The 15,776-nt window shown below is 40.6% G+C and overlaps 1 protein-coding gene across 3 annotated transcripts in view; it reads left to right on the top strand.

Annotated features, from left to right (window-relative positions):
* TCOF1 (treacle ribosome biogenesis factor 1) overlaps positions 1–15,776 on the top strand; it is a 51,075-nt gene that overhangs the window by 18,219 nt on the left and 17,080 nt on the right. For all 3 annotated transcript variants that reach the window (XM_058170215.1, XM_058170217.1, XM_058170216.1), the window contains exons 10-14: positions 1,263–1,443; positions 4,115–4,263; positions 9,611–9,829; positions 10,301–10,604; positions 11,966–12,048. In XM_058170215.1, coding sequence (XP_058026198.1) covers positions 1,263–1,443; positions 4,115–4,263; positions 9,611–9,829; positions 10,301–10,604; positions 11,966–12,048 — 936 coding nt within the window. The remainder of the gene's footprint in view (positions 1–1,262; positions 1,444–4,114; positions 4,264–9,610; positions 9,830–10,300; positions 10,605–11,965; positions 12,049–15,776) is intronic.

Genomic DNA, 15,776 nt, shown 5'->3' with positions numbered 1-15,776 from the left:
AGCAGGCACCTACATCATCCAAAATATCCGTTCAGTTAACACAGGGTAGTTACATTGATTTGGGGGGGGAAATAGGCCAAAAATGACAAAATTGTGCATATCAACTGACTAGTAATAACACAAACATCCAAATTACTGGAATTGAAGACTTACAAAGGAGGAAGAAAGAAAGAAAAAGATCCAATTACATAACTCCTTTCCCCTTTTTATAGAGAACATGCCTTTTCTCACCAGCGATTGTCAGGTGTGTTTTGCACCACATTTTACACCGTCGTACAATATTCATTGTTGTCACACAGAGGAGTAAGAAAGAAAGAACTGCTGTTAGCGACCTAGCAGCCTCGGCATTGCCCTGTTTAACAGATAAAAGCTGCTCAGAAAATGATTTCTTTTCTTGCCTCATTTTTTGTTATTCTCCCCAGTGTTCTTAAAAATACAGCAGACCAGATGCTGAGTTTCTTGAAAAGATGGCTTTGATTTAGCTTCCTTTGGGGGACTTTGAAGTCTGGTGTAATTCGGGCAACTGGAGCTTGTATCGCTCACTGCTGCGTGGCTTCCTTCTAGGGCAATTGAATGGCTGGTTGTCTTTTATAAAAGTAGTGCTTTATCCCCCTTTTTTCCAAAATAAACTCAATTGCAAATACATCTCCAGGGGTTGTAATGTTTATACCATGGGCATGGTCCACCTTTAATACTAGCAAGACCAAAGGATTTCAAATCAGGTATTTGTTGTGTGTCATTTAAGAAGCAGTTGATCTGACAAATTAACCAATTTAAATGTTAATCATTTATTTGTTTGTTTGTTTATAAAATTTATTGGCTGCCCATATTACCACAAAGTAACTCTGGACAGCTTACAATCTTAACAAAATCAAAACTATACAAAACTAAAAGACATTCATAAAATACTATGAAATGTATTTTTATTTTAAATAAAAATGTTACACACAAAAAAAGTCTGATATTTAAAGATATCTAAGCATTTTAGCAGGCAGATTAAGTTTTTGTGCCTGTTTCAGGCTATACAGGTAATCCTCAGGTTACAACTCTAATTGGGACCAGAATTTCTATCACTAAGTGAAACGGTTGTTAAGCAAAGCATCATACTTAGTCACGGCAATCCCAGTTGTGATCATTGCTGTTTTTAATGGTGGGAATACATCGTTTTGGTTCTGTTAGAAATTGAAGATGGAAGGAAAGGTATATGAGAAATCAATGCATTTTACATGTATGTCTGCCTGTTTTTTCCCCTTGTGGTGCAGGGTTTGTCAACTCCACGTCCTTCTGTGAGGACCAGACAAAATCAGGCCAGTCAGTCTGGGATCCTACCCAAAGCTGCACCAGGTGCTTCGAAGGAGAAGGAAGCACAGAATGAAAGCAGCACCTCGTCTGACAGTGAGGAGGAAACTGATCTTACAACATCCAAATTGCCAGCTCCGTCTAGTAAGAAGGCTCCAGCCCTGTTGATGCTCAGGGGGGGAAAAAAACGTTTATTTTCAGCAGCTCTAAATAATTTCTTTGCTTTAGCAGCTTGACAGGGAAAAGACACAAATAACAAGGGGATGCACAAAATGCATTCAGTAGTGCCAGCACTGATGCCAGTTATTTCAAAACTGACACGAGAGATGTGTTAGCATCTTGAGTTTTGCCTTTAGCCTATAGTTTCAGCGTGTCTCACCAATTAGCTGATGCTCCCTTTATTTTTGAAGGAAATTGGATGTTCTTGTCCTTTGTGGTGTTGCCAATCCCAGATTAATTTCTGAATGATGAGTTTTTCTAAAGATGGAAGAGAACCAGTAATAAACAGATTCATGATTCTGGGTTATTCACAACTGAAAGCAGTTGATATTTCTTAATATGGTTAATTTTAATGGTTCTCTTTCTTACGAAGAAGCCCAAGCATAGCTGTCTTGTGATTAATGGTGTCAGATAATGGAGCATGGAGGATCTTGTTAATTGAACAGTAGTAAAAATAAGAATCTGCTAAGTGTCTTACGTTTTTGGCTTATTTTCCTCCATCATCGGTAGGCAGTATTTTCATCTGTTAGAGTGCTGCATTAAAGATAAGTTTCTACTTTTATTTGCAACTTTCTCCACCATATTGTACCTAGATTTTGTACAAAACTTCCCTTTGTTAATATAAACTCCTTCAGAAATATTTTCAACTTTTAACTGTTCTCATTCTTACTTCTCTGTGCAAATTCTTTTGAACCTGTGCCGTATTTTACAAACATCTGAAAACACATTCTTTCTCAAATGTATCTCAGAAATAGTTTCTTGTGTGGTTTTGCCTATAGAAATACAGAGATTAGCAAATTGTGTTGAGGGTTTCTATCAGTTCTGCAGCAGTTGACAGATCTCATAAATTTGTTCTTGCCGAGATCTGTGAAAAATCTATTACAGCTGTAACAAGTGTTGAGTTGTTAATAACTATGAGAGATGATGTCACGTGGCACTTTAAAACAATTGACTGAGGAATTCAAAACATCTTTAGAAGTTTTTTTTTTTAAACAAATCTGATTCTCCTGGAATTTAAAATCTTACCATCTTCACCAGTTCCTTGGTATCATTAAAGTAGGTTTGGCACACAGCTTTAGAACTGTAGCAGTTTTTAGTGGTGTGTATTTTGAAATTTTAAACTAAAGGCATCTTTTTGCAGTTAGATTTTATTATTAATATTATAGTGCTATGTACAGTTAATCCTGACTTACAGCCCAAAACTAAGCCCAAAATTTCCATTGCTGAGCAAGACAGTTGTAAAATGTATCTCATTTTTTTAACAACCTTTTTGCTGCAGTTGTTAAATGAATCAATGTCGTCGTTAAGTGAATCAGGTTGTTAAGCAAATTTGGCTTCTCCCATTAACTACTTGTTGGAAGCCCGCTGGGAAAGTTTAAAGGGGTAATCATATGACCCTGGGACCTTTCATAAGTAAATGCCAGTTGCCCAGCACTGAAATTTTGACTATGTGACCATGGAGAGGCTGCAACCATCGTAAATATGAAGTCCTTGTTTCAGTGCCATCTGAACGGTCACTAAACAAATGGTGTTAAGTCTTAAGTCCACCTCAGCTTGTTTATTGAAAAAATTGCAGCATCCATAGTCAGCCCCGCTGTTACGGTGACTGACTTCAAAGTGAGGAAAATACCGTGTCTGTCATAACCAGGTAACTGCTAATGAGATTTATTAAATATCAATGCTGTAAATTGAAATTGTGCACAGTTTTCCTAGCCTTTTTGTCCCAAAGCTGCCTTGGGGGAGGGGGGAAATCAGCATGACTGATTTTGTTTTTTTCAGTATCAGGAAATTGTAGATAGTTTCACAAAATAATTTTTTGAAGAACACAGTGGCTATATCTAAGATGTGTTTGGTTTTTGTGCATAGGGCAAACATTCAACATTGTGTCTTCCTTCTCCATAACATTAACCTTTTTTTTCTGAAACAGGTAGTCCTCTACTTACAAACTGTTCATTTAGTGACAATTGGAAGTTACAAAAGCACTGAGAAAAGTGACATGACTTACGATCGTTTTTCACACTTGCAACCATTGTAGCATCCTCATAGTCACATGATCAAAATTCAGACACATGGCAATTGGGTCGTGTTTATGACCATTGCAGTATCCCAGGGTCATGTGAACACCTTTTGTAACTTTCTGACAGACAAAGTCAATGGGAAAGCCAACTTCACTTAATGAACTTAATGAAGTTAGTAACCTAACTTAGCAACGGCTGTGATTCACTTAACAACTGTGGCAAGAAAAATTACAAAATGGGGCAAAATTCACTTAACAAATTAGCAACACAAATTTGGTTGTAAGCCGAGGATCATCTATACTTATTTAAACGTATTTCTAACCTGCGTGTGATATAAAAATGTATTTCAAAAAGGCAGTTCATCACGTGCCAACAAAATGCAGATAACAGAATGTATCTTGTCTTGAAATCATATTGCTTGAGCTGCCTCATCAGACATTTAAGAAAACCTCAGTTCATCTTCAGGACTCTTGGCAAAAGTCAGCAAAGACAAAGAAGGAAGTGAGGCTGCATTTTCTAATTTGCAACCTTTTAGAACTGGCCGAGTTGTCACTTTTCTGTCTCTTGATTGCTTTCAGCCCCCAAAGCAACTCCTGCAGCTCAAAGTGTATGTACAGTGAAACCCCAGCCTCCAAAGGGACCACATCAGAAAGCCCAGCAGAGCGGAGATAGCAGTGAAGATTCAAGTGATGACTCTGACTCGGAGGAAGATAAAGTGGCCACTCAGGTAACCATAGAAAAATCTGTGGAAGGAGAAACACTGTTACCTACCGTTATTATTTTTTTACAAAACCCAATGGAGGGATTTTGGGGTTTGGTTTTTTTAGGCTGTGAGCGTTCTGGCGTTGTTTGTAATTGGTTGTTTTATCAGTAAGAAGGAGAACAAGGGGCTTGAAAGGGGGCTTCTACCTCAAAAACAAAGCTATGAATGAATAAAGATACAGATAGAGTATTTGGTTAATTTTATTATTTCATCATCATTGTACAAAAGTGGGCAATTAAATATGGGATGTAAGAAGATATGGTGTGATTAAAAATACCACAATTAATACCACAATTACAACTCAATGCCTTCTTTTCATTTTTTTCCCAACTACAAAGTAATACCTAAATACTTTGCTTTGCTTTATAAACTTTTACAGTTCCTTATACCTGAGCCATTTTTTTCCATTTTTTAAAATCAGTTTTTCTCTTTTCTTTACACTGTCTTAGCTTGCCTTGGATTAGTTTTTTCTTTGTTATCAAAAATATAAGTTTTATATATTTGAGCTTGTTAAAAATTGTTCTTTTTTAAGTAAATTGACTCAATTTGTATTTAATGAGATTAATAGTATTTTGGATTCAGGGATATTTTTTTTCCCGTTAATGCCACAGCTATGCCAAGTTTCTCCTTTTTTTCTCTCTGTTGCCAGTCTGAACACTAGAACATTTTTGTCCATGTAATCTTTCATATAAGGAGGAAGCCTCTGTAATTGTTTCAATAATTGCTTCCTTTCCCTTTTTCTTTGTAGGTAGTAAAAATATTTCCTATATGTTTTGTTTTCTTATACTGACCCAATCTTATAATTCTTTATGAGTCACAAACATTCCCAGAAGCAGTTAGTTAAAACCTACAAATTCCCTTTTAACAAATGGTATTCATAATTCCAATCCTATCCAACTGCTATATAAGCTGAACAGAATCTATTTTTCAAGTACTTTCCATTCCAGAGCTCATCTTTACTGAAGTTTTTCTTCTATAAGAGAAGAGTTTGCCTCACACAGGTGTTGCTTGTTGCTTACAGTCCTCCCTCTTTTCTCTCCCTCAACTTCAGCCTGGAAACTGTAAGGGAAAGTTAACAAAATTGTTACAATTATAAAATCCAGTGCTGGAAAGTAGTTTTGATGGTAAGAACCCGTACAAAGGAATGACGAAGAGAATTAATAATCCATTGGTTAGTTCTTTTGGAATTTCTTTACATCCTTCCACTGGAAGAAAAAGGAGAAGGGAGGTTGGCTGCATCAGTGGTCGATTTTGAAAAATCTCATCTGTGGTGCTCCTGATGAAAATGTGGCCTGTGGGATACAAGCCGTGGTTTTTTAGCTTAACTCCATCCCTTTAATGCATAGCAGTTAATATAGATACCACAAATTTCAGAGCAGGAGACAGGAGAAAATCTCCTGGTAACGAACTGCCACCCATCCACTCCCCAGCTCCAAGACTCTTGCCTGAGAAAATGGAATGGTAACTGGAATAAAAGATTAAAATCATGAAACACAACCGTTTCCTGTTGCCTGATTCCCTATTAGAGTTCTCTATACTAGTATTTGAGGGACGCAGTGGCTCAGGGGCTAAGACAGCTGAGCTTGTCGATCGAAAGGTCGGCAGTTAGGCCTAGTGCTGCCGTATAACGGGGTGAGCTCCCGTTACTAGTCCGAGCTTCTGCCAACCTAGCAGTTTCGAAAGCACGTAAAAATGCAAGTAAAAAAAAATAGGGACCACCTTTGGTGGGAAAGTAACAGCGTTCCGTGCGCCTTTGGCGTTGAGTCATGCCGGCCACATGACCACGGAGACGTCTTCGGACAGTGCTGGCTCTTCGGCTTTGAAACGGAGATGAGCACCGCCCCCTAGAGTCGGCAACGACTAGCACGTAAGTGCGAGGGGAACCTTTACCTTTACCTTATACTAGTATTTCCCAACCTCAGAAACTTTAAGAAGTGCAAATTTCAATTCCCAAAATTCCCCAGCCAGGAATTTGGGGTTATTGTATAATTGAACTGCTGTTTCCTCAATTTCTAGGCCAAGGGGGTGCACTGTGGGTAAAGTGGTGCTGACAACAGAAGCAGCAGCAAGTTTAGAATTCCAGGCTAGAAGTGATACCTTGGCTGTCCAAGCAATGTCTGCAGATGGGCAGAGTGGATTCCTGTCCAATTATATTTTCTTTTTCTCTTGCCCTGTTTCCAGAGCCTTGGTGACTCAGGTTCTAAGTGCCAGAATTGGCTCCCTACTACGAGTTCTTGAGCAGAACTGCCAATTGCTGCAGTTGTTCTCAAAAAAAAGAATGGGGTGAGAGGGCAGGAAAATTGCGTACAGAGTTTTTGATGAGTTTTTGATTTGGGGTGGGTGAGGAGGTTAATATGCTATCTGATCTGGCTGTGAGAATGAGAGAGAGAAAACAGTGCTTTGTTACATAGAAAGCATGTCTATTGTTTAAAAAATATGTTGGATATATACATTTATATGTTGTTGCCTCAGGAGATGAATATGAAGGGTACATGGGAGCGCACAGAAAAAAATATAGTGTTTAGAATTGATCAGAAGTAAATGTGAAAGACTATTTTTTTTTTATTTACATTTATATCCCGCCCTTCTCCGAAGACTCAGGGCGGCTTACAGTGTATATAATACAGTGTATTTTGTGTGGCAATTTAAAAAAAAGAGACAGGATTGTAGGAAGAAGTATAACATTGGACTGTAAAAACAGTCTAGTGCGCCCTTACTTTGAATTAAGCCCCATTGAATTTAATGAGTGTGCCATCTGGGGAAAGCAAATGCAGTCGGTGATTAATTGCTACTGATTGTGAATACGAAGTGGGTGGTTGACAGAACTCTCAATTGCATGGAGTTCAGGCTATAGTTTGTAGTCTGAGAATCTCTTCTTTCTCTGTTTTGACACAGTAAGATAACTGTATGTACTCAGGCCCAAAAACTGACATTTATTAGGTTTTTGGCTTTGGATTTTTGAAAGGGACGTGGATCTGAAATTTGTCACACAAATTCTATTCCATTGAATTTACTTTTGTCATTCTGACTTTCGGAAGATTTGAAGTCTCAGCAAAGGGGATTTTGGGAGCTGGAAGCCTTTGTATGCAATTAGATGTGCTCTAAATCAAAAAGAAAACCTCTAAATCTGCCATGTATACAGTAGATGGAAGCCCATCTGTGCACACTTGCTTAATATTTGTAGTTTCTCCTGCCTTTTTTTGATGATGGAAATGAGAAATTCTGCAGGACACTCTTGTTTTGTAGTTCTTGGGAAATGTTGGTCCTCAGACTGAAAGCTGCTTTTCGTTGAAAGAAGAAAAGACTGAATTGATGGTTTATGCATTGGGGGATTAAAAAGGGTCAGAGAAGAAAAGGAAGGAATAAGATGTCAATCAATAGAAACCATAAATCTATGTAGGGGTTTTTTTTTCATTTCATGATTTTCTTTTTCTTTTTTAATTTTTATACTTCTCTAGAGTGCTATAATTTGTTTTCAGTGCAGTTCCAATATAGCAGCCCAAACCCAAACAGCAAAAGAAGTAAATAAAATAAAAATGTACTACTCTTAAGAGTAGTAGCTAAAAGGCCAAAGAGCCTACAGCTCTGTTTGGCAACACATGATCTGTATCTGTTGACAAACACAATCACATTACCAACTGAATGCCTTGTGTTTCCCCCCAGATGAATCCCTCTTAAAGCTCTGTATAGTAGATTGGATTCCAGTTCCAGCTACAGGAAGACAATAAAATCACTACAAGGCCCTTCCAATAAGCTTGTCCTCAGGGCAAAACAAAGACTCTTCCCTCACAAAGGGTACCCATATTTTGAGCTGAAATCCCTACCCAGTTTCTCCTGATATCTCTCCACCTGATAAAAGGACAAAATCCAGAAAGCCCCTTTCTAACATCAGTGTTGTTTGTGCTAAAGAGACCTTTTTTTTTTTTTGCACATTTTAAAAATAGCCCTGAGATTGCTGACATTAAGTCCTAATCAACATCCTAAATATTTATAACTCAACCACACACACCATTCCTTTTTGCGGTTCCTTCAGGTGAATTAGGGAGACGCTTGGGGGGCCGAACAAGACTGATGAAGTAGCAAACTTAGTTGTTCCCCACATGCCTTTCGTTTTAATAAAAGGAAGATTGGCTGAAACAAGATAGTAAGCTGCTTAGTGGTTGTGGGGCCTCCTGTAATGGAGGTTGCATGCAAACATAAAGTCTGTTGGCATCTTGGAAACCAAGCAACTACAAACGTGTAGGCACACTAGGGGTATTTTTTCCGGAAAGGAAAATGAAGGTTGACATTTGAAGATTGAACACCATCTTGGAAGCTAATGTAGAAGCAGATTCCAGCTTTTATAAGATTCCCTTGTTTTGAAGCAGACACTTAAATGATTGACACCGGGACAAATGAAGGAATGTCTGCTCAAATTCCTGCCCGTCCATGTTTTAGGCCATTTACTGCTTCTATAGAGCTACGACCAGATAGGAGGAGCTTATGTGTTGAATGCTGCTACAACCTTAATTCCTACACTTACCAAGCCTCTAGAAAACAATTGAAACAACTAGGGATAATGGTTAGGCAACTGATTGATGATCTGTCATCAAATCAGTATCATCTCTTAGCAACCACATAGATCTTCTCTATGACAGTCTGCTCCTAACCTGTTCTTTCAGATCTTTCAATAATGTGCCCATTGCCACTGTTACTTGAGTCCATTCACATTGTTTCAGGTCACCTTCACTTTCTTTACACCTTTCCCAGCATTAGATCCTGTTCCTAAGATCTAGGTCTTCATATAATGTACCCAAATTAGGATAATTTGAGCCTGGTCACTTGTGCTCAAGGGAGAACTCAGAGTTGATTTGTTCAATGATCCATTTGTTTGTTTTTTTGGCCGTCTGCAGTATTCTCAGGAGATTTTTCTAACAAAAACCTTCAAAAGCACCAGTATTCTTCCTATTCTGGAAAAATTCTTATTTTTCAAAATCCTGCGTATGTTTCCATAGAGTATCACAGGGAATACTAAGGTTTGTGTGATTCTAATCTTTGTAGAGATTGTTACGCACAACATTTCAATATCTTTTCCAAGACTTCCATGGTTGCTATACCAACTGCTATTCTGTTGCTTATTTCTTGACTGCTTGCTCCTTTATTGGCTGATCCTAAAAGGTGGAAGCTATTCACCACTTCAGTATCTTCATTGTCAATTCTAAGGTGGCTAATCTCCATGTTCAGGCAACTGAATTACTGATTTCATTCCCTTGAATCGGGAATTATTCTATCTTCGCCACAGTCTAATTCTGCAATATTTTTATTTTCATAGAAACCAACTCAGGTAACACGTCAACCTGCTACCAGTCCTGTGAAAAGCGTGACAGCCAAGAACGCAGGGCTCACATCAAGCAAACCTCAGCCAGCAGAGAAAGGGGGGACACCCTCAACAAAAGCAGGAACTGTCCCTGTTCCAAAAGCTTCTGAGAGCTCAGAAAGCAGCAGCTCTGATTCTTCAGATAGCGAAGAAGCTGAGAAGCCAGCAAAGCAGGTAAAAGGAGAGGTCATTCTTCCCTACAAGAAGCCACTCTTCAAGAAGGTTGTTCTCAGGGTAGATAAGATATTATAAGTGAAGCCACTCAGGTCAGGCTAATCTTACAGGTTCTCTTATTGGAACCGGGGAAGGAATCAACATCTTGGCATTGGTGAGAGTTGGCAATCTAATGGTTTGAGTGTGTTTTTTTCTGCAGTGCAGATAATGTAGAAATTATTTATGGAAATTTTGGAATGGCTAATTGCATTAAAGATCAAACAGGGTTATCTTTAAGGGTATTTTGTGTATGTATTGAACTTCTGTGAAACAGTCAGCAATAGAAACTGGGGCATCCTGAGCAGATTTGCATAGTCTATGATCGATGGCAATTCAGTATTGGTTTTGTTTCAGACACAAATGTGTGTTGTTTCTGAGAAAATAACACGTTTTAAAATGCATTTCCGGTTATGTTTTTTCGCCCCTCTACAGCCTCCTATTCACCCTTTTTTTAAGCTGGTGGCTGGCAAAGTAGCCATTCCTTCAGGAAAGGATGTACAGACCAACTTAAATACATCCAGTGTTGTTTCCAACAAACCCCAGAAATCTGCCACAAAAGCAACAGGGAAGGAAGAACAAATTCCCTCCCCAAAGGTTAAACTGAGCCATGGACAGGCTCTGACTGCTAAGTCCTCTGGAATCACTATACATAAGGAGAGCTCCTCAGACAGTTCCTCAGACAGCAGTGAGGAAGAAGCAGAAACTTCGACAACAGCCAAGCCTCAGACACAGCCTGGTAAGAGAAGCCAGATTCTACCAGGGGTGGGTGGCAGCAGGCTCTCTTCACAAACCCTTGGAAGTTTGGAAGCCCAGTGAAGAGTAGATATTTGGAAGCACAGCTTGTTATGCGCATAAGATGGCATTACCCACACAATGCAGCTTGCTCCTAAAATAAAAAATGTTGCCCACTTGAGACATGTTTATGTGAAAAATCACACCTCTGCACTTGCTTTTAGTTTTGTTTTGTTTTTTAAATGGCTGAGCTCCTGAAATTCTTCTTTCTTTCCTTTAAGTGTTCCTCCACTTCAGCCTCCCCCAGTCTTGGGATATTTTTGGTGCAAACAGCTGGGCATAACAGTTTTATCATATATATTTTTTTTAAAAAAATGTTTTTATTGAAAGTTTTAATAACAATAGTAAAAGAAAATACAAGTTAAACTCAGAAAGAAGTGAAAGAAAATAATAATAAAGGTGTACAGAAAAAAGAAAGGGGAAAAAAGAATATAAAACGGTAGCTTCTGATCTTCATAACGAGTACAAACTTAATAATTCCTCATTCCCCTATAATATCATATGAAAATAACTCTTCGTCCCATAACCCATCCCTTAGCCATACACAAATACATAAATCGTTAACGTTTCAGTCATAGTGTCAGCAAAAAGCCCATAAAGGGATCCCAGATTTATACAAGCATGTCTTATTTTAACCTTGGTCAGTGCCCTTTAAAAGGCTCTGCAGTTGAGAGCATGGAGGTTCCCTTTTATCTCCTAGTCCTCAAACTCAGGGGAAATCACTGTCTTGGTTTTCTCGTAAAGAGCATTCATTTAGAGCACAAGTGGACGATCTTCTATCCTCCTTATCCAGGGAAGTTCCATGAGACTGGTCTCCTCATTGATCCTTGGGTCTTAGCTGCGGCTGTCATCTCAGCTCATTCACAGATGTCTTCGCTCGCCATTCCTCACCCAGAAAAAGCCCACCGATCCCTCAGATAGAGTCCCACAACGGTTCATATATCTGAACTTTTAAATCACCAGTATCAACAAGTCTGGTTCAAACTGACATTTCAATTCTCCACTGTTGACATTTGTTGCTAACTGTTCTCGTGAAAGACATGACAGTGTGATTGAAATAGGAATAGAACTGCTGCAAGGACCTCTTTCATTGCATAAGATAAAGGTACCGCTGCAATTCCCATCTCGTGAACTTTCATGAAGCCTTTATAATAAGAAAAGCTAAAAATGTTAAAGAGTCACATTCTGTGACTGGACAACGAAGATAAACCTTAATTTGACTTGATCTTCCCAGTTCCCACACGTTTATGTCACAGCAGCTTTTAGTTTTTCGAGGACTCTGAGGTCACTGTTTGTTTTTTGCAGCTGCCCAGCAGAAACAAGAGCCAAAAAAAGAATCAGAGAGCTCATCTGAGGATTCCAGTGATGAAGAACAAAAAGCTTCTCAGGTATTTTTTCATGATCTCGGGTACAAGTTCACTTAGCATCATTGGATATTTTGACTTATCTTACAGAGAGGGAGGGGAGGGAAGGAGAAAGCAAGCAAACTGGGCACCTGAAGGTGGAGGAAGAAGTCATTAGGAAAGAGTATGATCCAAGTTGTCAGGAGGATCTCTTGTGCCGGTGAATCCAAACATGGACAACCAGTGGGTTTGAGATTTTTTTTTTAATTTGCATTTATATCCCGCCCTTCTCCGAAGACTCAGGGCAGCTTACACTATATTAGCAATAGTCTTCATCCTATTTGTATATTTATATACAAAGTCAACTTATTGCCCCCAACAATCTGGGTCCTCATTTTACCTACCTTATAAAGGATGGAAGGCTGAGTCAACCTTGGGCCTGGTGGGACTAGAACCTGCAGTAATTGCAGGCAGCTGTGTTAATAACAGACTGTCTTACCAGTGTGAGGCACAGAGGCCCTATTCAGGTGAACAGCCTGGCCCAGTGGAGAAAGTCAGGATTTTGTACTAGTATTGTTGTTGGGAAAGGCCTGGGATATGAACAAGTAGCCAGACATCAGTCTTGGAAGAAGGCAGTCTTGAAAAGCCTGGCAATCAGATCAGGACTGGGACATGACAAGTGGCTTAACCAAGTTGAAGAACTGCACTTGCTGGGGATACTGGGGAAAGCAGCAGCTGGTCACATATGGGTGGAGGGCCAAGTGTGACGGCAAAGCCAAGAGCAGGGACCGTCCCAGCGTGAACAAAGATCAAGGAAAGAGCAACTTGCAAGGAAGAATGTCAGAGCAGCCAGAAGGGAGTTGAGGTGGATTCCTGGCAGGAAAGGAAAGAGCTGAGAGGCACAGAGATACCAAGTAGTGGCTTAACTAGGCTGAAATTGGGGCCTCAGAAGGCCTAGAAAACACTGTCCCAGTGCTAATAATAGGAAACACTAAAAGCAGTGTCCCAACCAGCAGAGACCTCATCCATGGAGAGCTGGTTGATGGGGACTGACGTCAATAGTATTAAGACAGAACGGACAAACTAGAATAGGATGCATAGAGAGAAAGTCTAAATGAAAGAAAATAGTGTAAGGGAAGGATATTTAGGATCTACAGATAGGGGGATAAGAATGGAGGCAATCAGAACTTAACTGGAGGAGAATAGTATAATAATAACAATAGTAGAAAATAGGACAGAAACGGTAGAAAGCAGGTGAACAGCCAGGAAGGACTGGAGGAAGAGCTGCTGCCAAGACAACAGTCAGATAAAAGTGGCCTGAAAATAACTTGGGAAAGCATCTTAAGCAGGCTTCTCCCTGGTTTTCACCCGGGGATGAAGGGAGAGAGAAGCACATTCAGACTTTAAAGATTCTGTTACTATAGAGTCTACCTGGTAAAGCTGACAAAAATAGAAATTAAAACAGAGCTAATTAAAGACAATAGAATAGAGTTTAAGAAAGATCTTAGAATGGTAAGATGAAAGTTAAAGAAACGTAAATTTAAAAAGTGAGAGGTGGTCTTTCTTTTGTCGTAAAATCACCATAAAAATCACTTGGGAGTCAACAAGTGTGCCTTGTCTGCACAATCCATAAACCTACAGTATGCCTCTAAACAAAGGATTATAAAATCAGAACCTCCATAGTTAACGTGTTGGCTGGCATGCTTTCTGAACTTGTACTAGCCAGGGTGGATTGATTTAACGAAAATGAAAAAATTAATGAAAATGAAAAATACAGAGCATTAAGTAGCCAAAGGAGGAGCTATACTATGCATGCAGCAGCAGTTTTCAGTTACAATTTAAGCCGTGCCTTAGCTATAAAAAATGTCTTTATGTGTGATACCAACTGTAGATCTGTGACACATTAGACCTGCATGCGAGCATGGGACTGTAGTAATATTCATATTTAAGAGGGAAGGAACAAAGAAGCAAATTTATCCTGCAAGTTATAAATCCATACAACATATAAATACTTCCCCTCCTTTTCTAGAAAATTGAAGCATTTAACAGCTCCCCACTCCGTTTGCCTTTTTTGAACAAGTGTGCTGACAGCCTACACATTTTTTCATGGCTTAGCCTACACATTTACACAAGCTCGTTAGAGGAAGAAAGCAAAAGCTTTGAAGGAGTTTGGATTTGCATGGGGTATGCGCGCAGCTTGAACCTTGTGTTGTGTGTCTTTTTTTTTTTTTCAAGAACTTGTTTGACAGCCCTCTCTCTTCAATTTGTAGGCAGAATGTCGCCCCCTAAACGCATGTATCCTCCAAGTAACTTATTGGGGGAGGCACACTTAGAAATGATATAGGGGAACTTGAGTCCCATGGGAATGAAAACTGACTAAATTTAGACTGCCTCCCCTCTGTTGCAACTACCCTGCCCACCAGGACAGGAAGCCAGGGCGTGTTACAGGTTCCATCAATTAGGGCAGTGATGGCGAACCTTTTAGGGATCAAGTGCCCAAACTGCAACCCAAAATCCACTTATTTATCGCAAGGTGCCAACACGGCAATTTAACCTGAATAATAAGGTTTTACTACCAGTGGTGGGATTCAAATAATTTAACAACCAGTTCTTCTTAATGACTGGGTGGGATTGGCTGGGGGGGGGTGATGTAACTGAGTGGGCGTGGCCAACTACGTCACTTGTGAGTGGTGCCTGTATGAGACAGGCAGGGGTGGGGAAGGAATTCAGGGGTCTCCGGTGGGAGGGGGGGACGGGAGGAAAGAAAGATCCAATCTGTTTTTGTATGTGTGTGTGAGAGAGAGAGTGCACACCGCTGCCAGCCCTAATATAACTCTCAGAATGGATTGGAGCTCGCTCTCTCTGTGTGTGTGTGTGAGAGAGAGAGAGAGAGAGAGAGATTAGATCAGATCTCTCTCTCTCCCCCTCTCTGCTTTAGGCAGGCTTAGAAAGTCTGCCAAGCCTGGCATGCTACAGATGCCCCTCGCTCGCCCCTTTGCCTGGCTTCCCTCCTCCGCGGTCTCCTCGGTGCTCGCTCACATTCTCCCTCCCCAGTTTAGCTTGATGCAGGCGGCAGCGCAGCTCATATTGCCCTTTCCAAGCCCACTGTTGTTGAATCTGGGTGCCGGTGAGGGCTGGCTTTTTGCCTAGCTTTTTCCTAGGGGGGAGAATGGATGGGGCCTGGGAAGGAAGCCTGCGTCAAGCTAGACTGGGAAAGCTGGCTGCGAAAGGAAGAGAAGTCAGATGAGCTGGACCCAGATGCTTCCCCGGTCCCCTCATTCCAGAAGCAGCAATCTCGCACTCTCCCCTCTCTGGTAGCCCCCTTCTTACACGGGATCGGCCAGCAGTGGAATGGAGAGGGAGAAGGGGGCGGCATTCCTGCATGCTCTCATTTCTGTGTGGCACTCTCCCCTCAATGCTAGCAGTTGCCACTGCCCCCTTCTCCCTCTCCATGCCCGCTGCTGGGCGATCTTGTGCGAAGAGGAGAACAGCAGCGTTAGCCCACAGAAACGGCAGCACACTGGGCAATGCCCACGCGTGCCATAGGTTTGCCGTCAAAGAATTAGGGTTTGTCATCTGATGGGACCACAAAAAAGGGCCTTCTCAGGTATGACAGCTTGATAACGAGCGAGAGAGTTTGGAACTAGTTTGTGCCACCACATGAGGCTGTGCACCCTGAGAAAGAATGTGAATTACCCTGAACATCTCTGCGTTCTCAAAACACCTAGGCCAGGGGTCCCCAACCCCCAGGTGCACGCCCACTACTGTGCCGT

The sequence above is a fragment of the Ahaetulla prasina genome, chromosome 2, assembly GCF_028640845.1.
Source record: "Ahaetulla prasina isolate Xishuangbanna chromosome 2, ASM2864084v1, whole genome shotgun sequence".
Classification (NCBI taxonomy): Eukaryota; Metazoa; Chordata; class Lepidosauria; order Squamata; family Colubridae; genus Ahaetulla; species Ahaetulla prasina.
The sequence above is the reverse complement of the archived record's forward strand: the minus strand, read 5'-3'. Positions and strand labels throughout refer to the sequence as shown.